At 57.5% G+C, this 21116-nt stretch overlaps 1 protein-coding gene across 1 annotated transcript in view; it reads left to right on the forward strand.

Annotated features, from left to right (window-relative positions):
- Window positions 1–21082, forward strand: part of TJP3 (tight junction protein 3) — a 33823-nt gene extending 12741 nt beyond the window's left edge. The window contains exons 2-21 of the mRNA XM_056113078.1: window positions 1421–1477; window positions 1994–2103; window positions 2679–2781; window positions 4000–4330; window positions 6537–6640; window positions 7706–7865; window positions 8112–8220; window positions 8531–8589; window positions 8703–8769; window positions 8981–9137; window positions 9766–9874; window positions 10214–10451; window positions 10819–11033; window positions 15245–15340; window positions 15858–15928; window positions 16651–16861; window positions 16950–17050; window positions 18351–18668; window positions 20350–20396; window positions 20855–21082. Of these exons, the coding sequence (XP_055969053.1) occupies window positions 1430–1477; window positions 1994–2103; window positions 2679–2781; window positions 4000–4330; window positions 6537–6640; window positions 7706–7865; window positions 8112–8220; window positions 8531–8589; window positions 8703–8769; window positions 8981–9137; window positions 9766–9874; window positions 10214–10451; window positions 10819–11033; window positions 15245–15340; window positions 15858–15928; window positions 16651–16861; window positions 16950–17050; window positions 18351–18668; window positions 20350–20396; window positions 20855–20957 (2757 nt within the window). The 5' untranslated portion in view covers window positions 1421–1429 and the 3' untranslated portion in view covers window positions 20958–21082. The remainder of the gene's footprint in view (window positions 1–1420; window positions 1478–1993; window positions 2104–2678; window positions 2782–3999; window positions 4331–6536; window positions 6641–7705; window positions 7866–8111; window positions 8221–8530; window positions 8590–8702; window positions 8770–8980; window positions 9138–9765; window positions 9875–10213; window positions 10452–10818; window positions 11034–15244; window positions 15341–15857; window positions 15929–16650; window positions 16862–16949; window positions 17051–18350; window positions 18669–20349; window positions 20397–20854) is intronic.
- Window positions 21083–21116: the final 34 nt, after the last annotated feature.

The following is a 21116-nucleotide window of genomic DNA, read 5'->3' on the forward strand; positions in this document are numbered from 1 at the left end:
GGGTTGGGAAATCTGACTGAGGGATATTGTGTCCCAGGTGGCCAAGCTTTCCTTGGCGCTGTGTGACCTCAGGCAAGCTACTAAACCTCTCTGTCCTAAGGCTTGAGCAGTCCGTGCTCATTTGCAGCCAGCACAGAGCAGAACTTCTTTGTTGGCTGGTTTGTTCTTGAGCTATGCTCGGATGCTTAGGGGTTACTTCTGGCTCTCTTTTTGGGTCACAGCTGGCTCTGCACTCAGGAATCACTCCTGGCGGTGCTTGGGGGACCATGTGGGATGCTGGGAATCGAACCCTGGTCGGCCGCGTGCAAGGCAAATGCCTTACCCGCTGTGCTATCGCTCCAGCCTCTGCTGTATAATAGTAAAGGACACACAGATTCGAGAAAGATCAATAATTGTCTCATTCTCAGTCCATCGGGACAGATGCTGATGAATGCTCTTCTCCTAGGACATAGGGAGGGAGGCTGGGGACTTCGAGACAAGGTGCTGGGGAGCCAGAGTGACTGTATATCACCTAGAGCACTTGCCTTGCACGCAGCCGACCCGGGTTTGATCCCCGGCTTCACCTATGGTCCTCTGTGCCCCGCCAGATCCTGAGCACAGAGCCAGGAGTAAGCCCTGAGCCCTCCTGGGTGTCGTCCATAAAACAAAAAGTGCTGGAACCCCCAGTGCCTGGGACCAGAGTTCCCACTCCCCTGAGCTGGGGACACAGGCTAGGGAGGAGGAGCCCTGTCCACACCCCCTGAGGGGCAGCACAGCCCCACACAAGGTAAAGGTGGGATGGGATGGATGTTGTGTGGGTGCATGGATGAACCCCTCCATCCACTCAACCATCCACCATCCACTCATCATGAATGCTCTTCTCCCAGGACATAGGAGGGAGGTTGGGGACTTCGAGACAAGGTGTTGGGGAGCCATCCCTCCAATGGGTCCCTCCACCCACCCATCTATCGAATACTCCACACTTTTTTTTTCCTTTTGGGTGACACCCAGCGATGCTCAGGGATTGCTCCTGGCTCTACGCTCAGAAATTACTCCTGGCGGTGCTCAGGGGACCATAAGGGATGCTGGGATTGAACCCGCGTTGGCCGCGTGCAAGACAAACACCCTCCCTGCTGTACTGTCACTCCGGCCCCTTCACACTGTTTCTGGGCTCAGAGTTTTTATGTCTGTTGGGGTGAGGGGAGCAGATAGAGAAGCAGGAGTGGGGTGCTGGCCTTGCACCCATCTAGGTCTATCTCTGGCACCACAGAGGGTCCCTTGAGCCCTGCCAGGTATGCATCCCCCAAATAATAAATCCGTTTGGTGATTTGAAAATGCAGACATTTGAGGTCTGAGCCGGAAACCTGGGTTACTCCTTCAGGGTTGGGGTCCATAGATGCCCTCCTCGGTGCCCGTGATCTCACCTGCTTGTCCCACGCAGGTGCTGGCCATGGAGGAGATGACCATCTGGGAGCAGCACACAGCCACGATCTGCAAGGTGAACCCCTGCTTGGGGCATGCGCTCTGTGGAAGTGGGTGGGACAGAGGGAGGGGAGGGGAAGGAGGGGCAGAGAGAGCCTGATATTATGTAGAAAGGGGCTGGTCAGTGGGCAGGGTAGGACTGGGGTAGGGGTCTTGGGGGGTCATAAGGTAGAGAAGGCAGGAACTGAGCTGGGAACCTGGAGAGAGGCGGGGCAATGGGGCATCAGACGGAGCCCGAGCTGGGAGGGGTGGAGTGGGTGTGGTATTGAAGAGGGTTCGTGAAAGTGGGTGAGGCAAAGAACAGAGAAGAGGAAGTGGGCGGGGCGCTGGACAGATGGGCGGGGCAGTGGGCGGGGAGCCAGGTGGCTGGGCGGGGCTCTGTGTAGATGAGCTGAGCACTGGGCTGGTGGGCGGGGCGCCGTGTGAATGGGCGTGGCTCTGTGCAGATGGGCGGGGCATCTGGCTGAGACTGGTGTGGAAGTGGACGTGACCGTGGGCAGAGCTGCGGGCCCTCATCCTGTCTCTCCCCCAGGACCCTCGTAAGGGCTTTGGCATCGCCATCTCTGGGGGCCGAGACCGAGCTGGAGGCGCCGTGGTGGTTTCGGACGTAGTGCCTGGGGGTCCGGCGGTGGGCAAGCTGCAGTGAGTGACCTCTGGAGGGCCATGGGAGCTTGCAGAGAGGTGCCGGGGCCCAGGAAGGAGGCCAGCAGCACTCACCGGACGGGCTTCACGGACCCTGGAACCCGGAACTTCCCCTTTGCCCCATAGGAGGAAAGGAAGCTGAAGGGGGAGCCCAGGAGGTGGGCTGGACCCCAAGTGGCATCAAGTGACCAGGAGACCACATTCAGAGACAGAGGCTAGAATGGGGGTGCCGGGAGCAGGGCCGTGGGGGGCTGCTTCCAGCCACCGTCCCAGCCTCTGCCCCTTCAGCCTGGGGCTCCGTGACCTTTGGAAGTGGGTGCTCCTGTCCTTTTGGGGGCCACACTCAACCAACAGTGCTTGGGGTCTCCTCCTGGCTCTGTAACTTGGGGGTTGCTCCCAGCGTTCCCCATGCAACGCGTGTGCTCGCTGGCCCCAGGTCACTCATTCTGTCAGGGAACGGACAGAAGCATGGGGGGGATTCAATAAGTGTCTTGGGGATCGTAGAACCAGCCCTTGTAGATCGGGGGGTTCCAGGACCCCCTACAACTCCTCCCTGAACCCCCCTTCCCCCCTAGGACAGGGGACCATATTGTCATGGTGAATGGCGTCTCCATGGAGACGGTCACGTCCAGCTTCGCCATCCACATCCTGAAGACATGTCACAGGGTGGCAGATATCGTGAGTGGGGTCGGGGGGGGGGTGGCCCTACTCAGCCCCAATTGCTCCTGATCTTGTTTTTAACCTGATGTGGGCGGGGGTGCGGGTTGAGGGCCAGGCCCAGAGGTTTTCACGGCTTCTCTTGGCACTGTGTGAGGAATCGAGCCCCGGGTCTGATCAAACTGTCCCAGGCCTCTGCTCTGTCTTCTGGGGTCTTTCCACCCCTCCACTTCTTTTTCTTTTCTTTCTTTCTTTTGCTTGTTTGCTTTCCCCCTCTCCCCTCCCCCTCACCTTCCTGCCTTTCTTCTTTCTCTCTCTCTCTCTTTTTTTTTTGCTTTTTGGGTCACATCCAGCGATGCTCAAGGGTTACTCTTGGCTCTGCACTCAGGAATACTCCTGGCGGTGCTTGGGGGACCATGTGGGATGCCAGGGATCGAGCCTGTGTTGGCTACATGCAAGGCAAACACCCTCCCCGCTGTACTATTGCTCCAGTCCTCTTTCTTTCTATCTTTCTTTAGCCAGTGGTGCTTAGAGTTTGCTCCTGTCTCTGTGCTCAGGGATCAATCTTGGTGGGCTTGGGGAACCTTATCCTTGTGTCAGGGCTTCAACTCATGTCGACTGCATGCAAGGCAAGATGTCCAACACCGTAAAATGTTTTTCGTTTTAAAAATTTATTCTTGGGTTGTAGTGGTAGTACAGCGGGGAGGGCGTTTGCCTTGCACACGGTCGACCCAGATTTGACTCCCAGCATCCCATATGGTCCCCTGAGCACCACCAGGAGTCATTCCTGAGTGCAAAGCCAGGAAGAACCCCTGTGCATCACCGGGTGTGACCCAAAAAGCAAAAATAAAATAAAATAAATAAAAATTTATTTTATTTGGCCTCACCCAGAGATGCTCAGGGGTCACTCCTGGCTGTGTTTGGGGGATCCTATGGGGATACCGGGGATCAAACCTGTCTCAGCCACGTGCAAGGCCAGCGCCCTCGCTCTCTGCCGTGACACTCAGGACTGACTCCTGGCTCTGCACTCAGGGGTCACTCCTGGTAGGCTCTGGGGGCCCTCTGGGATGCCGGGGATCCAACCTGTGTTGGCCGCATGCCAGGCAAGTGCCCTCCCTGCGGTGCTGTCGCTCCAGCCCTCTGCTCCTCTTTCTGTCACCACAGAGACCCCCAGGTTTCCCGGGGGGTCGGTGAGGGATCCGACCCATGAACTCTACCCCCGGCTCTGCCCCCCAACAGACGGTCAAACGTCCCCGGAGGATCCAGCTGCCCAGCACCAAGGTCAGCCCCTCCAGCCAGGGCACTTATGCCCACAAGGGCACCCGTGACGACGACGAGGCCGACCAGGGCCGTGGCTATGAGGGCGACACCTCGAGTGGCTCAGGCCGCTCCTGGGACGAGCATTCCCGCCGGTCCCGGGCAGGGCACCGCAGCCGAGGGCGCAGGAGCCCCGGGGGCGGCTCCGAGGCCAACGGGCTGGCCCTGGTGTCCGGCTTCAAGCGGCTGCCGAGGCAGGATGTCCAGATGCGGCCAGTGAAGTCGGTGCTTGTGCGGAGGAGAGAGAGCGAAGGTGAGCGCAGCTCCGGGGACCCCGTCACCTCCCATCCAGGGGGCTGCCCTGGAGACCCCTTCGTTGCCCCGAATCCAGGGGCAGCTGCCACTCGACCCCAGGGACCCCACCGCTCCCTAAGGTGCCTGGCTGCCATCTGAAGTGTAACGGCCTCGGGGCTGGAGTGATAGTACAGCAGGGAGGGCGTTTGCCTTGCACGCGGCCAACCCGGGTTCGATTCCTAGCATCCCATAGGGTCCCCTGAGCACTACCAGGACTAACTCCTTAGTGCAGAGCCAGGAGTAACTCCTGTGCATTGCCGAGTGTGACCCAAAAAGCAAAAAATAAATAAAGTGTAACGCCCCATCACCAGTGTCCCCCTCTGCTCCCAAGATGAGGGTGTGTCACCCCATGAGCCGAGGGGACCCCGGGGTGTAAGCCCCTGAGATGATAGGGTCCTGGATCCCAGGGGTCCAGTGTCCTCTGAGGACCAATATCCAGAGCCCCTCGGAGAGATGACAACTCTGGAAGCTGGAATATGCCTTGGGGGGTCCTCAAAGCCTTACTAAGCCCCCACTCCAGGGCAAGAGTTCACCCACACTTGGGCACCAGCATCCCACGTGCCAGGCGTGACCTCTGCCCCTGGCAGGTGATGACAGCCCTGATTATGGCCCATGAATCCTGCGATGGGTCATGTCATAGTGATGCAGCCTATGCCCCGCCCCCCACCAGGAAGTGGGTCTGCAGGGCCTGAGAAGGCTTGAGGGGCACATGGACCTGGAGTGCACAAGGTCCAGAGTTCGAGCCCCAGCCCCGACAGCTGTTTGGCTGCTAAGAAAATGGGATGTTGGGGTCAGAGTAGGAGACAGCGGGGACGGTGTAATATCCCCCCGAGCTTACCAGGAGTCATTCCTGAGCACAGGACCAGGAGTCAGCCCTGAGCCTTGCCAGGTGAGATTCAAAATTTAAAAAAAAAAAAAAAAGAAATAAAAGGGTCATGTCAGGCTTGATGGGAAAGTGCGTCCAGCCTGGAGGTGGTGTTCCTGGCTGCATCCCACCCTCTGCTAAGCTCTGCCAGGCCTGGAAGAGATAAATCCCATCAGTATCCTGCAGGAAGGGCTCAGCTTCTCATGCGAGAGGTCCAGGGTTGATCCCCAGCACCCCTGGCAGTGCCCTCTGAGCTGGATGGAGCCCCAAGAACTGCCTGTGTGGCTCCAGAAACAAGCAAAACAGTTCCATATTTTTTTTTTTTTTGCTTTTTGGGTCACACCCAGCGATGCACAGGGGTTACTCCTGACTCATGCACTCAGGAATTACTCCTGGCTCTGTGCTCAGGGATCACTCTTTTATTTATTTATTTTGCTTTTGGGGTCTCACCTCACGATGCTCAGGGGTTACACCTTGCCCTGCACTCAGGAATTACTCCTGGCGGTGCTCGGGGATCATATGGGAATCGAACCGGGTCAGCCATTTGCTAGGCAAATGCCCTACCCGCTGTGCTATTGATCCAGCCACACAGTTCCATTTTCTTTTGTGTTTGGGCCACACTTGTGAGGGCTGACTCCTGACTCTGCCCTCAGGGATCAGCCCTAAGGGATGCCAGGGATCAAACCCAGGTTGGCTCTGTGTGAGGCAGGTGCCCTCCCTGCTATCTTATCGCTCCAGCCTCCAAATCATTACAAGGTCCTTCCAGACCTTTGCCTTGCTCGCGGCCGACCTGGGTTCGATTCCCAGCATCCCATATGGTCTCCTGAGCACTGCCAGGAGTGATTCCTGAGTGCAGAGCCAGGAGTAACCCCCGTGCATCGCCGGGTGTGACCCAAAAAGCAAAAAATAAAAAAAGACATAATAAGGTCCTTCTCAGCCACCACCCCTGCCATCCCCTCCATGCTTCATCCCCCATGATGACATCTAGCTACAGGGTGGGATCAGCCCTGGTGTGGCCAGATGGAGCTGTCTGACCCCTCCCCAGGGTCTGGGATTTGAGGACGCCTGAGAAGGACCAAGCCTGGCGATGCTCAGGGGTTACTCCTGGCTCTGCACTCAGGAATTACTCTTGGCGGTGCTCGGGGACCTTCTGGGATGCCGGGGATGGAACTCGGGTCAGCTACATGCAAGGCAAATGCCCTGCCCGCTGTCCTCTGGCTCCAGCCCCGAGTTATTCCTCTTGAGGAGGGCTGGCAGCGTTGAGGCCAGGCCCAGCCTCAGTTTCCCTTCTTGTCCCCAGAATTTGGAGTCAAACTGGGCAGCCGGATCTTCATTAAGCACATCACGGATTCCGGCCTGGCTGCTCGCAACCGTGGCCTGCAGGAAGGGGACCTCATTCTGCAGGTGAGCCCAGGCCTCCAGGGAGCCCGAAAGGTCTCCTGCTTCCAGAAGATTCTGCAGAGGACTCACTGCAGGGAGTCCTCTGCCGAAGGATGGCTTCTACTCATCAGTGCGACCCCCCAACCCTGAGGGTCTGTTTCCAGAATTTAAGAATCTAGTGAGAAACTGGCTGTGAGACTACTCGCCAGATCTACCCCAAGGCCTGGAAATTAACACCAGACTAGACTGAGAGGAGCCGATAGTCCAGCAGGGAGAGCGCTGGCCTTGCATGTGGCCAACCCGGGTTCCACCCCTGGCATCCCATAGGCCTCTGAGCACCATCAGGAGTGATCCTTGAGCGCAGAGCCAGGAGACAGCCTGGAGCATCGCCGACTGTGGCCCCAACATTGAGGGAAAAAAAAAAACACTGTTTTTTAGGATTTTTTTGCGGTTAGTGATCGCCCACAGCAAGAGTCTAACATACTCAAAAATGTTTTTTTTAATTAATTTTTTGGGGGGTCACACCCGGCGATGCTCAGGGGTTACTCCTGGCTCTGCATTCAGGAATTACCCCTGGCGGTGCTCAGGGGACCATGTGGGATGCTGGGAATCGAAACCGGGTCAGCCACGTGCAAGGCAAACGCCCCACCCGCTGTACTAACGCTCCAGCCCCTGTTTTTAGGGTTTTTGTGGTCAGTGATCACCTACATCAAGAATCTAGTCTACTCAAAAATATCTATTTTTTAGAAATTCATTTTTTTTTTTTGGCTTTTTTGGGGGGTCATACCCGGTGATGCTCAGGGGTTACTCCTGGCTCTGCGCTCAGGAAGTTACTCTTGGTGATGCTTATGGGATGCCAGAAATCGAACCTGGGGGTTGGCCACGTGCAAGGCCAGCTCTCTCCCCTTCTCACCCGATTTTTTGCTTTTATATAAATGAAGTAATTAAGGTTTGGGGCTGATGCCGGGTTCTGTGCCTGGGGGTGGCTCCAGGCCCTGCCAGGGGACCGTGTGGTGCTGGGTGTGGATCCGGGGTCTCCCGCTTGCAAACCTGTGCTCAGCCCTTTGCCCCGGCCCCCTGATCTTTCAGATCAATGGGGTGTCCAGCGAGAACCTGTCTCTGGGGGACACCCGGCGCCTGATTGAGAAGTCGGAAGGGAAGCTGACGCTGTTGGTGCTCAGGGATCGCGGGCAGTTCCTGGTGAACATCCCCCCGGCCGTCAGTGACAGTGACAGCTCTCTCCTGGATGGTGAGGGCCTGGAGAAGGGGTCTGGCATGGAGGACAGGGGCCACGGGGAGTGCTGGGCAAGACCAAGTGGGCATCCGGGAGCTGGTCCCAGGAGGCTCAGAGAGGGACAGCAGCTTGCCCAAGGCCACATAGCAGGTCTGGATCTCCCCGAGCTCTCCCCTGGTCTGGGCCTCTTGGCCTTGCTGTGCCCCCCTGGGAAATGGCAGAGCCGGGGCTGTCGAAGAGACGCATTCATCTCTTCCACAGACATCTCCGAGCTGGGCTCCGAACTCTCCCAGGCGCCCCCATCTCATGTGCCACCGCCCCCCCGACATGGACATCGGAGTCCAGACACCAGCCGCAGCAACTCCCCTGAGTATGTACCCCACGCCCACCCACCCCCATCAGATGGGAGGGGTCAGGCAGGAGAGGAATGTGGGCATAGTTATAGTTTTTTTTTTTTCAACCTGGAGGGTGAGCCCTGAAGGTTGCAGTACTGGTGGGCTGCCTGGAGGAGGCGTTTTCTTGGGGGGGGGCTCCTTCTAAGTAGGACTCACTCTTAAGCAGGAGTGATTCCCCAGCACAGAGCCAGGAGTAAGCCTTGAGCACCGTGGGGTGTACAGGGTCCCTCGGCAAATGCAGCTCTCTGTGCGCCGCACTGCCTTACCCCCGTGTGTTCCCACCAGGGAGAGGCACAGGTATCAGCGGGAAAGCTCGGTGGATTCCAGAACTGCCTCGGAAACACGTGAGTGGACAGGGCCGACCAGGGTCGGGGGTGGTCCCTGTAAGCAAGGAAGAGCTGGGACCTCCTACCCTCAAGTCTGGGGTTTGGTGGTCACAAGGGCTGTGACCTTGCAGACTCACCCAGGTCCACCAGGTGCGACATCTACCGGGTGCCCAGCAGGCAGAGCATGGAGGATCGCGGGTACGTGCCCCACGGTGCCCAGACCCAGCTCCCTGTTCCACCCACTCAGTGGATGGGCGGGAAGGGGCGGGGTTCCCTGAAGCTCCGCCCACGGAGGGGCGGGACTCCCTGCGACTCCATCTAGGGACTGGCGTGGTTCCCCGTGGCCCCACCCAACGATGGGCGGGGCTCTGTTGCAGCCCCACCCACCCATCCCCTCACTCTCCCGCAGGTACAGCCCAGATTCGCGACTGGTCCGTTTCGTCAAGGGCGCGACCATAGGATTGAAGGTGGCAGGGGGCAATGATGTGGGCATCTTCGTGTCGGGGGTGCAGGAAGGGAGCCCGGCCGACGGGCAGGGCATCCAGCAAGGGGACGAGATTCTGCAGGTGAGGACGGGGCGTGGGCATGCTGCATATGGCTCTGCCCCGAATCTGCTGATCCTCCCAGCCCTGCAACCTCTCTGTGCACTCTGAGGAGTGGCAAGACCCCCCAAGGACAATAGAACCTTTTGTAGACAGAGCCCTGGCCTTGGCCGGGTCCTGGTCTTGTCCTGGTTCTGCCCTTGTTTACTAGTGTCCCAGATTTGCTTGTTTGGCTCACGACCTTGTCTGGGCACATCGCTTCATCTCCGTTGTGACCTTGGGGGCTTCTGTACCCTGTTTTCAAAGTCCTGACCTTCTTCTGCCCCTGCCCGTGACCTTGAGTATATACTGGCCCAACAGTTCTCTTGCTATTTTTAGAGGATAGCTTCCCCCACTCCCTCCCCCCCACCCCGCCCCAGCGTTCTGCTTTTATCACAGCAGGATGCCGGGAGCCCTGGTCAGGCCGCCCCAGGGGGTTGTCCTGGCCCTGGGTACAGGACTCTGTTGGGAGGATGAGCTGTGGGAAGGCCCGGCCCCCCCATCTCCAGGGCTTTGAATGACAGCTGGGAGGGGGAGGGGCAGCCTTGTTCCTAATGAGGAATTGGGGGCTTTCTCCTGGGGTCCTGACCTATCCCTGTTCTCCCGCTGGCAGGTGAACGACACCCCATTCCGGAACCTGACTCGGGAAGAGGCCGTGCAGTTCTTGCTGGGGCTGCCAGCGGGAGAGGAAGTGGAGCTGGTGACCCAGAGGAAGCAAGACAGTGAGTGTGTGTGAGTGTGTGTGTGTGTGTGTGTGTGTGTAGCAAGACAGTGAGTGTGTGTGAGTCAGTGTGAATGTGTGTGGGCCCATATGCACGTGTGACCATGTATACATGTGTGTGATCATTATGTGCATGTGAGACTCTGACCATATATGCATGTGTGTGATCATGTCAACACATGTGTGCGTCTGTGTGATCAAGCACGCAACGTATGATCATGTGTGGATGTGTGTGATCATGTGAGCATGTGACTGGAATGGCGTGACTGGTCACGGGAGCCCTAGGTGACAGGGAGGGTGCCCAGCTGTCCGGCCCCGTGGCCCCTTGCTCTCTCCACAGTCTTCCGGAAGATGGTGCAGTCTCGCGTGGGTGACTCCTTCTACGTGCGGACACACTTTGAGCAGGAACCCTCCCCTCCCTACGGCCTGGGCTTCACCCGAGGGGACGTCTTCCACGTGCTGGACACGCTGTACCCAGGTCCTGGACACAGCCAGAACCGCGGGGGCCAGTGGCTGGCGGTGCGCATGGGCCGAGACCTCCAGGAGCTGGAGCGGGGTATCATCCCCAACCAGAGCAGGTGGGGACTTCCCCCCACCCCTGGGTGGGCCTCCCTTTCCAGTCTCAGTTTCCCCACGCTGTCCCTGGAGCATGGCTGGTCGTTCCCTCAGAAGCCTGGGCGCCTCGGTCTCAAGTCACACCACGCAGTGGCTTCACCTGCTCACATGCTCCCTCTCGGGTTCTGGGGTCAGAGTCGGGGGCCGGCTCCTTAGCGGACCCATCTGCAGGTTCTGCAGGAGCAGCTCTGCAGCTCTTTGGGCCTTTCTCTGCACCCCACCTGCCATGTCCCCTGCCCGAGGGTGACTTGTCCGCGGGTGCCGGCTCCACCAGGGTGTTCTTGGGGGCTCTCCTTGTGCTTACCTGTTGTGTCCTCCCCATACTCCCAGGGCCGAGCAGCTGGCCAGCCTGGAGGCGGCCCAGCGTGCAGCGGGCTTGGGGCCCGGAGCCTCCTCTGCCGGCTCCAGCGCCAGGGCCGAGTTCTGGCGGCTACGGGGGCTCCGCCGTGGGGCCAAGCGGAGCAGCCATCACAGCCGTGAGGACCTGTCGGCTCTGACCAAGCAGGGCCGTTACCCGCCCTACGAGCGAGTGGTGCTCCGAGAAGGTGGGCCGGGGGCGGGGCATGGACGGGGGCGGGGCGATGTATGGGCGTGGCTCGGCAGAGACTGGGTGGGGCTGGCATAATGAGGTGGAGGAGTGGGGCGTGGCCTTGTGATGGGGCGGAACTTGGGCAGACTGGGCAGGGCTAGTGTGATGGGGCGGGATGGGGCAAGGAATGGGCGGGGTCTGGGAGAGTTTGTGGTGGGCGGGGCTGAGGGCGGGGCTTAGTTTGGGCTGGTGCAGTTGGAGCGGGGCTAAGTGGGCGTGGTCTGTAGGGACGCGGTATTGAGGGGGCCTAGGGTTGGTTCTAGGGCAGGGGCCAACTGTTTTGATCTATGTTGAGGGAACCAGAGAGAGCACAGGTTCAGGGGCACCTGCTTTGCATGTGTGGAAATCTGGATCGCCCTGGAGTCCCAAGAGCCGCAGAGCAGATCCCTAGCCCTCGCATTGATCTGTGGGCCTGCTTGGTCGCAGATGCCAGAAGTAGCCCTGGCACTCTGGAACCCTGTTTGAGAGCCCTCTCCAAAGGGAGAATGTCAGGACTGGAGCAATAGTAAAGCGGGTAGGGCATTTGCCTTGCACGTGGCAGACCTCAGTTCGATTCTCAGCATCCCAGATGGTCCCCCGAGCATCGCCAGGAGTAATTCCTGAGTGCAGAGCCAGGAGTAACCCCTGTGTATCTCCGGGTGTGACCCCAAAAGCCAAAAATAAAAAGTCAAAGAGAGAGTGTCAGAACTCTGGCCCGGGGAATGGAGAATGGCACATGCATCTTATTCCTGAGCGCCACAAGGGTGACCCCTGAGCATAGAGCCAGGAGTAAGCCCTGAGCACCACCATGCATGGCCCAAAGAAAAACAAAAAAGAAAAACAAATTTAAGTCCCTGGCTTTTTCTCCTCTGGAGATATTAGTGTTCTCTCTCTCCCTCCCTCCCTCTCTCTCTCTTCTTCTCTTTCTTTGTTTTTGGTCCACACCCGACAATGGTCAGGGGTTACTCCTGATTCTGCACTCAGGAATTATTCCTGGCAGTGCTCAGGAGACCACATGGGATTCCAGGGATCGAACCCGGGTTAGCCAAGTGCAAGGCAAGTACCTTCCCCACTGTACTATTGCTCTGGCCCCTACCTATGGTCCCTCTTGAAACACATTTTTCTCTCTTACTTTTTTAAGTAAATTTAAGTAAAAGGATTTTACTTCAAAATACAGAAAAACTGGGGCTGGAGAGAGAGCACAGCAAGTAGGGCGTTTGCCTTGCACGCGGTCAACCTTCGATTCCCAGCATCCCATATGGTCCTCTGAGCACCGCCAGAAGTAATTCCTGAGTGCAGAGCCAGGAGTAACCCCTGGGCATCGCCAGGTGTGACCCAAAAAGCAGAAATAAATAAATAAATTAATAATAATAAAAATAAATAAATTAAAAAGCCACATTAAAAAAATACAAAAAACCCTAACACCTCCGCCAGGGAGATGACTTAAAGAGCTACAACTTTGGTTTTGTATTCTGGAGCTTCGAGTTCCATTCTCAGAGACATAGGATCCTCCCTGAGCACAGAGGGAGTTGGCCTTGAGCACTGCCAACTGTGGCCCAGAAACTGAAATAAATACAACTACCCACTAATTCTTGTGTCTAGCGAGGATAAAATGTGAGAGTTGCATGTCTATGTGGAGCAGGAAATTTTTGTATTTTTTTTTTTATGGGGAAGACCCACACCCAGCTGTGTTCAAGGCTAATTCCTGGCGGGGGCTGGAGCGATAGCACAGCGGGTAGGGCATTTACCTTACACACGGCCAATCCGGGTTCGATTTCCAGCATTCCATATGGTCCCCCGAGCACTGCCAGGAGTAATTCCTGAGTGTATGAACCTGGAGTAACTCCTGTGCATCGCCAGGTGTGACCAAAAAAAAAAAAAAAAGGCTAACTCCTGGCTCTGTGCTCAGGGATCATGCCTGGTGAGGTTTGAGGGACCATATGGGGTGCCAGGGATTCTTGAGTCGGCTGCGTGCAAGGCAGGAACCCTACCTGCTCTCTGCCCCCTTTGTCTTTTGCTCTTGCTCTAAGAAATTATCTTTTTTTTCCCTTCCCTTTGGGGTGTCAGTGACAGATCGGCACCTGGGATCTCAAATGGTCACACCACCAGGATCTCTCTGGGTCAGAGGGGGCAGTGCTGGGCAAACAGCCACAGGGTGACTGGTCCAAGTGAGGCCCCTGGTGTCGCCTTTTCCTTCTTGGGTCTCCCTTGCAGTGTTTGGGGGCTGGGTGTACTCAACATACTGGGCTGATGGTTTAATGGAAGGGTCCGAGGGTATGGGCTCGAGCCTTCTCATCTACAGCTGCTGGTGCTTCGGGATCTCCGGGGCTGCAGCCGGGGGTACTCAGGGGATCATACGTGCATCAGTGGTGTCAGCGGTCCAGCCACGGTTGGCCAAATACAAGGCAAATGCCTTAACCCCTGTACTTAACCTCTGGGTTCCTCTCTCTCTTTTTTTTTGGTTTGAGGGCCATGTTCGGCAGTGCTCAGGGCTAACTCCTGGCTCTGCACTCAGGAATTCCTGAAGGGACTCAGGGGACCATCTGGGGTGCTGGGGATCGAATCTGGGTCTGCCACATGCGAGGCAAGCGACCCATCTGCTGTACTATCACACTGGCAGCCCTGTTTAGTTTTTTTTTTTTTTGTTTTGTCTTTTGGCCACATCTGTCAGTGCTCAGGACTTACTCCTGGCCTTGTGTTCAGAGATCCCTCCTGGTGGGAATTGGGGGACCCTATGGTATGCCAAGGACTGAACCCAGGTCGGTGTCCTGGAATGCAAGCGCCCTCCCACTGCTCTCCTATTGGTCCCAGCTCCAGAAGGTTCTTTTAAATAACAGCTCCCTGCAGTGACCTCTTGGGATGGGCTTCCCTGTTCAGGGATCCAGGTTCCTTCCAACGTGTTCAATCAGGGTGGAAATTGGGAAGAGCGTCCCCATTTCACCACGAAAGCTACAACTCAGACTTGGCACATCGCTTCTGCTTGCACCCCATTGGACAGAGCTGAGTCCCGTGGTCAGCATCCAGCTGCAAAGGATGCTGGGAGATGAAGCCCTGAGTAGATGAAGCCCTGAAGCCTTGGGCAGCCTTGGGACTGGCAATCTTTTTATTTACTTATTTATTTATTTTGAGCTGGAGTGATAGCACAGCAGGTAGGGCGTTTGCTTTGCACTCAGCCAACATGGCCGACCTGAGTTCGCTTTCTCTGCCCCTCTCAGAGAGCCGGGCGAGCTACTGAGAGTATCTCGCCCACACGGCAAACCTGGCAAGCTACCCGTGAGGTATTCAATATGCCAAACACACTAACAACAAGTCTCAAAATGGAGATGTTACTGGGCCTGCTTGAGCAAATTGATGAACAATGGGAGGACACTGTTTTGTTTGTAATTTTTTTTTAATTTGGGGTGACACGGGTAGGGCGTTCGCCTTACAAGCGGCCAACATGGCCGACCCAAGTTCGATTCCTCCGCCCCTCTCGGAGAGCCCGGCAAGCTACCGAGAGTATTCGATATGCCAGACACAGTAACAACAAAGTCTCCAATGGAGACGTTACTGGGCCCGCTCGAGCAAATCGACGATCAACGGGAGGGCCTTTACCTTTACCTTACCTCTGATGCTCAGGGGTTACCCCTGGTTCTGTGTCAGGAATCACTCTTGGCGGTGCCCCATTAGGGACCCTATGGGATGTTGGGGATCGAACCTGGGTCAGTTGCATACAAAGCAAGCACCCTTCCTGCTGTACTATTGCTCCAACCCTCAATCTTAGTAATTTCTTGGATTTTTTTTTTCCTGCTTTTTGGGTCACACCTGGTGATGCACAGGGCTAACTCCTGGCTCACGCACTCAGGAGTTACTCTTAGCGGCACTCAGAAGACCATATAGAATGCTGGGAATCGAACCCGGGCTGGCCGCATGCAAGGCAAACACCCTACCCACTATGCTAATTGCTCCAGCCCCAATCTTAGTAATTTCTTAAACTGTCTCCTCTTGTGACCTCCCCGCCCCTTTTGCTCAAGAAATGCAACACAAACGAGCACTGCCAGAAACATTCGTTTTGGTCCTTGTGCATCAAGACACCGTTTTCTGCTGCCAAATGTTTTAAGGCTCAGGGCCCAGGGTCTCGCCTCACGGTTTAAGGAGCTCGCTCAGAGAGGCTCGCAGCCTGTGCTGAGTTTGCTTCTCTGCCCCCAGCCTCTTTCAAGCGTCCAGTTGTCATCCTGGGCCCCGTAACCGATGTCGCTATGCAGAAGCTGGCTGCTGAGATGCCCGATCAGTTTGAAATCGCAGGTGAGAGATCAGCTACCCTAGTGACTGCAGGCTACAGAACTTTTGGAGTCCTTGGGGTTGAGGCGGTTGATGCTGGGGTGTTTGGGAGAAAGATCACCAGTGAGGCAGCGTTACCTCCTCTGTCAGTCTTGGAACTGTGTTCAGAACCTCGGAACCCTTCCTGACACACAAGTACAAGAATCCTTATTCCAGCCAACGTGCCCCTGTTCCTCAAAACACCCAGTGATGCTCAGGGGTTACTTTGGGCTCTGCACTCAGGGATCACTCCTGGTGGCTCCTCCTCTGTGGGCCCCCGGCCCTGCCACTTATCTTGATCCCGGGCTGTGATCTGATGTCCCCCAAGTTCTAGTGCCTCAGTCCGTCAGATGATCAGGGGTGACTGTCCCTTCTCAGGAGGAGGTGGGGGCCCAGCCCAAGAGGGGAGTGACCTCAGGGCCATGAGGAGCAGGAGAGGGACGGGACCGGGGAGGGGGGCGAGATTCAGGGTGCCGAGATCACCCTCCTGCACCCCCCACAGAGAGCATGTCGAGGACTGAGAGCCCCTCCAAGATCATCAAGCTGGACACAGTGCGGGTGATCGCCGAGAAAGTGAGCACCCCGTCTCGAGGGGGGAACCCCACCCGCCACCACGCCCATCTCCCGAGTCCCAGCATCCCTAAGAGCCTGTGTCATGCTGGAAAGGCATAGACAGGACTGAGGGGACCCGGGGCCCAAACCCTCCTCAGAGGGCCCCTGTCCTCCCCACTGGTCTGAACTGGGGAGAGCTTGGGGTCCACACTGACCACAGGTTCCCTCCCTGTCCCAACATGGGGTCCACTTTGACCCCCGGTTCCATCCCTGTCCCAACTTGGGGTCCACTTCAACCGCTGGTTCCATCCCTGTCCCAACTTTGGGTCTTTTTTTTTTTTTTTTTTTTTTGCTTTTTGGGTCACACCCAACGATGCACAGGGGTTACTCCTCGCTCATGCAGTCAGGAATTACTCCTGGCGGTGCTCAGGGGACCATATGGGATGCCGGATATCGAACCTGGGTGGGCCGCATGCAAGGCAAACGCCTTACCCACTGTGCAATTGCTCGAGCCCTCTTTGACCGCAAGCTCTGTCCTGATTCGGGGTCCACTCCGATCTTGGGCTCCATCCCTGTCCTGACTTGGAGTCTACCCGACCAGGGGTTTCGTCAACCTCCGGGGCTGTTTCTCCTTCTGCACCCTGTCCCCCCCACCCCCCCATTGCCCTCCTGCCTGTCTCCCCGCTGTCCCCTTCTGCCCCTGACTCTCCTCCCTGCCCCCCCCTCCCCGCGCCGACGCCCAGGACAAACACGCGCTCCTGGACGTGACGCCGTCGGCCGTGGAGCGCCTCAACTATGTCCAGTACTACCCCATCGTGGTCTTCTGCGTGCCCGAGTCCCAGAAGGCCCTCAAGGCCCTGCGCCAGTGGCTGGCCCCCGCCTCGCGCCGCAGCACCCGGCGGCTGTACGCGCAGGCGCAGAAGCTGCAGCGCTACAGCGAGCATCTCTTCACAGGTTCCCACCTGGGGCCAGGGGCGCAGGGGAGGGGGCGCGGCAGGGGGGAACCAGCGAGCCTCCGGTGCTCACGGGCCCTGCCCTGCAGCCAGCATCCCGCTGCGAGGCATGAGTGACAGCTGGTACGAGGAGCTGAAGGCCGTGATCCGCCAGCAGCAGACCCGGCCCATCTGGACGGCTGAGGACCAGGTACTGAGCCTGGGGGCAGGGCTGAATGGAACACGAGTCGGGGCAAGGTTCATCCATTTCCGGTTGGAGCCCTAGCACAGCGGGCAGGGCGTTGGCCTTGCACGCGGCAGACTTGGGTTCGATCCCCGGCACCCCATAGAGTCACCCCCCCACCCCCAATGAGTGTAGCCAAGAGGGATCCCTGAGCACAGAGTCGGCCCTGAGCACTGGCTCCAAAACAAAGCTTTGATAATTTGGGGGTTTCCCAAGCATCAGCACTTCACCAACTGGCCGGGTAGCTCAGTGCTCAGGCCTGGCTCTATGGGGTGCCAGGGGCACCAGGGTCACCCCTGGAAGTGTTCAGGGTGCCCTAGAGGTACACGCAGCAGCGCCTGATTGAATCAGGCATTCCCGCAGGCAAAGCCTGAGTTCCTGAACTGTCTCCCACCCCCAAACCAACTAACAACAACAACAAATAAGGAGCTGGAGTACAGTGGGTAGGGCGGTTGCCTTGCATGTGGCTGTCCCGGGTACGATTTCCAGCATCCCATATGGTCCCCCGAGCACTGCCAGGAGTAACCCCTGTGTATTGCTGGGTGTGACCCAAAACGGAAGAAAAAAAAATATCAATGATTTGACCTGAGATTCATTCGGGTTTCACCTGACCCCTGGAATACGATGGGGCTGGAGCTCATATTTGGGGGTTCGGTGTCAGCAAAGCAGAGCCTCACAAGTTGCAAGACCTCCTGGGGTTAGGACTGGGGTCACGTGGAAGGTGAAGGGCAGCTCTTTTCCTTTATTTATTTTTTTGGTCAGTATTTGGGTCACACCCGGTGGTGCTCAGGGCTGATTCCTGGGTCTGCACTCAGAAACTACTCTTGGTGGGGTTTGCGGGACCCTATGGGATGTTGGGGATCAAACCCAGGTTGGCCGCGTGTAAAGCAAACGCTTTTCCCGCAGTGCTATCACTCCGGCCCTGAATTCTTCTTACAATTACAATTTTCTTACAAATTCTTACAATTTTCACTGCCTGAAGCTCAGGGTTTTGGAGGGGCGGGGATGGGGGAAGGAGGCCACGCGGCCATGCCAGGCATTGCTGACCTATATGGGTTTGTGGGGGGGTGCAGTGCAGCCCCACGGTCCCCTTCCCCAGGGCCTTGCACTGGTTTGGGGTTTGCTGTCTGGGATCGAGTTTCCGGTCTGTGATTGGTGAGCGCTCCGGAGTCAGGGGCTGTGTGTGTATATGTGTGTGTGTGTGTGTGTGTGTGTGTGTGTGTGTGGTGGGGTTGCCCCAGCTGGGTTATGCCTCTCACCCTGGCAGCTGGACAGCACCTCTGAGGACAACCTAGACCTGCCTTACCGAGGCCTGGCCAACAGCTCTGCGGATCTGAGCTGTGACAGCCGCGTCAACAGTGACTACGAAACAGATGGCGAGGGAGGCGTCTACACGGACGGCGAGGGCAGTGTCTACACGGACGGCGAGGGCGGCTTCTACACGGATGGGGAGGGCGGGCTGCACACGGATGGGGATGATGAGCCCCGAGCACCTGCCCTGGCCCGGTCCTCAGAGCCCGTGCTGGTGGATGAACCCCAGAGTCCCCCTCGCCACCAGCAGTCCTCGGGTCACCGGGGGGCCCAGGTGAGCAGGAGGTGGGGGTCAGAGGGTGTCCCCTGCACGGTCTCAGGGTAATTGCAGGATAGACAGTGAGCAGGATCAGTCTCCGGGAACCTGGACTCCCTCCTGGTATCCAAGTGGCTGAGTCAGGGACAGGTTAAAACCCAAGTCGTAAAGGCGTATCTGGCCGCGGGGCGAGGTGAGCGTCTACAGGGCACACCCAGCTACTTGTGCAGACACCCTTAGCCCAAGTTCCGGAACATGGTACTTGAGAGTTTCCAGTGACAAATATTTACTCAGCACTTATGCGGGGGTAGGGGGAGTGGGGGGGAGGGGCGGCGTCGGCTCCCCTGGCACAGTTCCCAGACTCTGCTAGGAACACGCCATTTCCCTCCGGATAGCCTGGGACATAGCAGAGCCCCTGGCCCCTTTGGGTGGATATTCCGGCTTTGGGTGCATGGGTGGACAGTCCACAACCCTCTGCGGAGGGGGCGATTCTGTTTGCTGGTTTTGTTTTGGTTTGGGGGCCACAGCCCGCGATGCTCAGGGCTCACCCTGGCTCTGCACTCAGGGATTGCTCCCGATGGGATGCCGGGGATCCAACGCGGGTCTGCCACGTGCAAGGCTGTCCTACTGCTTTGGTCTCTGCTGTTTGCAGCCCGGCCGCACAGCTGACCCCCAGGAGCGGTTGTACTTAACCCAGATGTGCCTAGTCAGAGGTTCCCCTTCCCGACTGGGTGCTCGAATATCTTTTTCTTCTTTGGCTTTTTTGGGTCACACCTGGCGATGCACAAGGGGTTATTATTCCTGGGGTTGCACTCGGGAATTACTCCTGGCGGTGCTCGGGGAACCATGTGGAATGCTGGGAATCGAACCCGGGTCGGCCCGTGCAAGGCAAAAACGCCCTACTCCCTATCCCTTGACTATCTTAATTGTGGTGCTGGTGTGGGAGGGTGCCCCTTTTGTGCGCCTATGGACAGCCGGATGTGGTATGGCCAGAGATCATGTGTCGAGCTGCCGGACCCACGTGGCAGTACCGGGGACTGAACTCAGGACCCTAAGCTTGCAAGGCAGCAGCTCAAAGCTGCCGCACCAACTTCTAGGCTGGCCTGACCCCTGCCCACACTGCCCCCTCTCCTGCTCTCTGCTTCATACCCGGTGGAACTGGGGGATTAGCTACTCCGAGCCCTGTCCAGGGGTCATCCCCGATGGTGCTTGGGTGGCATCTGGTGCCATGGATTGAGCTAGGACCAGCAGGAAAGCACACTGCCAGCTGTTGTGGTCTGCAGCCGCCAGGCCTAAGCACTCTCTGGACACAGGCTCCGCTGAGGAATTTTCCATCCATCCACAGATGGGAAACCTCCCCTCCCCGCTTTTCCTGACAGGCGAAAGGCGACTCCACCTAGGTCTCTCCCAGTTTTGAAATCAGGGCTGGAGAGAGAAGACAGTGGGCGGAAACACTTGCCTTGCACATGTCCAACCCGGGTCCTGTCCCTGGCACCTTGTTGGGTCCCCAAACCCTGCTGGGAGCGGTCCCTGAGCACAGAGCGAAGCCCTAAGCACCCCTGGGCATGGTCACCCACCCTGCACCCCCAAACCAGGATTGTGTTGCAGGTGTGTGGGGCCAAGACAAGGGGGTGAGTGGCTATTCGTGTTTGTCAGACAGCAGGTAGGGCGAGTGTTAACCGTCTTTCTCTTTCACAAGGTGGAGAGTCGCCAACCGCAGGGTCAGTGGCGACAGGACAGCATGCGGTAAGAGCCCCAGACTCTTCTCCTGGGCTTTGAGGATAGACTTTTGAATTACGCTATGCGTTCATGATGCTCCTAGCCAAGGGGACGAGATAATGGCAGACAGAACCGTCCCCATCACATGTTCTCAGCATCCCAGCAGAAGGAATCTTGCCCATGAGGGTTGGAAAACCAGGGAGAAGGTGGCAGATCTGGGAGTGGCCGAGGTCTGGACCACCTCCATAGATCTAGGAGCTGCGTGACTGGGCAGAACCATGGACAAAACCACCCTCCCCCCATAGTTTCCAATGCTGAAGGGGCATTGGAATTGGGGTTCAAGAGGATGTGTAGGAGTTCATGAGCAACCCCATGCTTGTCCAGCTCATGTCTGTCCAAACCTACCAAGTCGGGCAGGGCCCGATTATGGGTTAAGGTTATGCTTTCTCCACTTGCAAACCTGGCTTCTATTTCCTGATTTCCAGGACATATGAGCGGGAAGCTCTGAGGAAAAAGTTTACACGAGTCCGAGATACGGAGTCCTCAGATGAAGATGGGTACGACTGGGGCCCAGCCACCGACCTGTGAACCTCCCAGGCAGAGGGAGCCAACAAGCCCGACCTCCCTTTGCCTGCTGGGAGCCGAGGTTCTGTTTTCCCTTTCGGAGCCCAGAACCTTGACACCCTTTGCCGGGCCTGTAATAAACAGAATATTTTCACAGCGACTGCTTCTGGTGGCTTCCGGGAA

Source organism: Sorex fumeus, unplaced genomic scaffold (assembly GCF_029834395.1).
Source record: "Sorex fumeus unplaced genomic scaffold, SorFum_2.1 ptg000019l, whole genome shotgun sequence".
NCBI lineage: Eukaryota > Metazoa > Chordata > Mammalia > Eulipotyphla > Soricidae > Sorex > Sorex fumeus.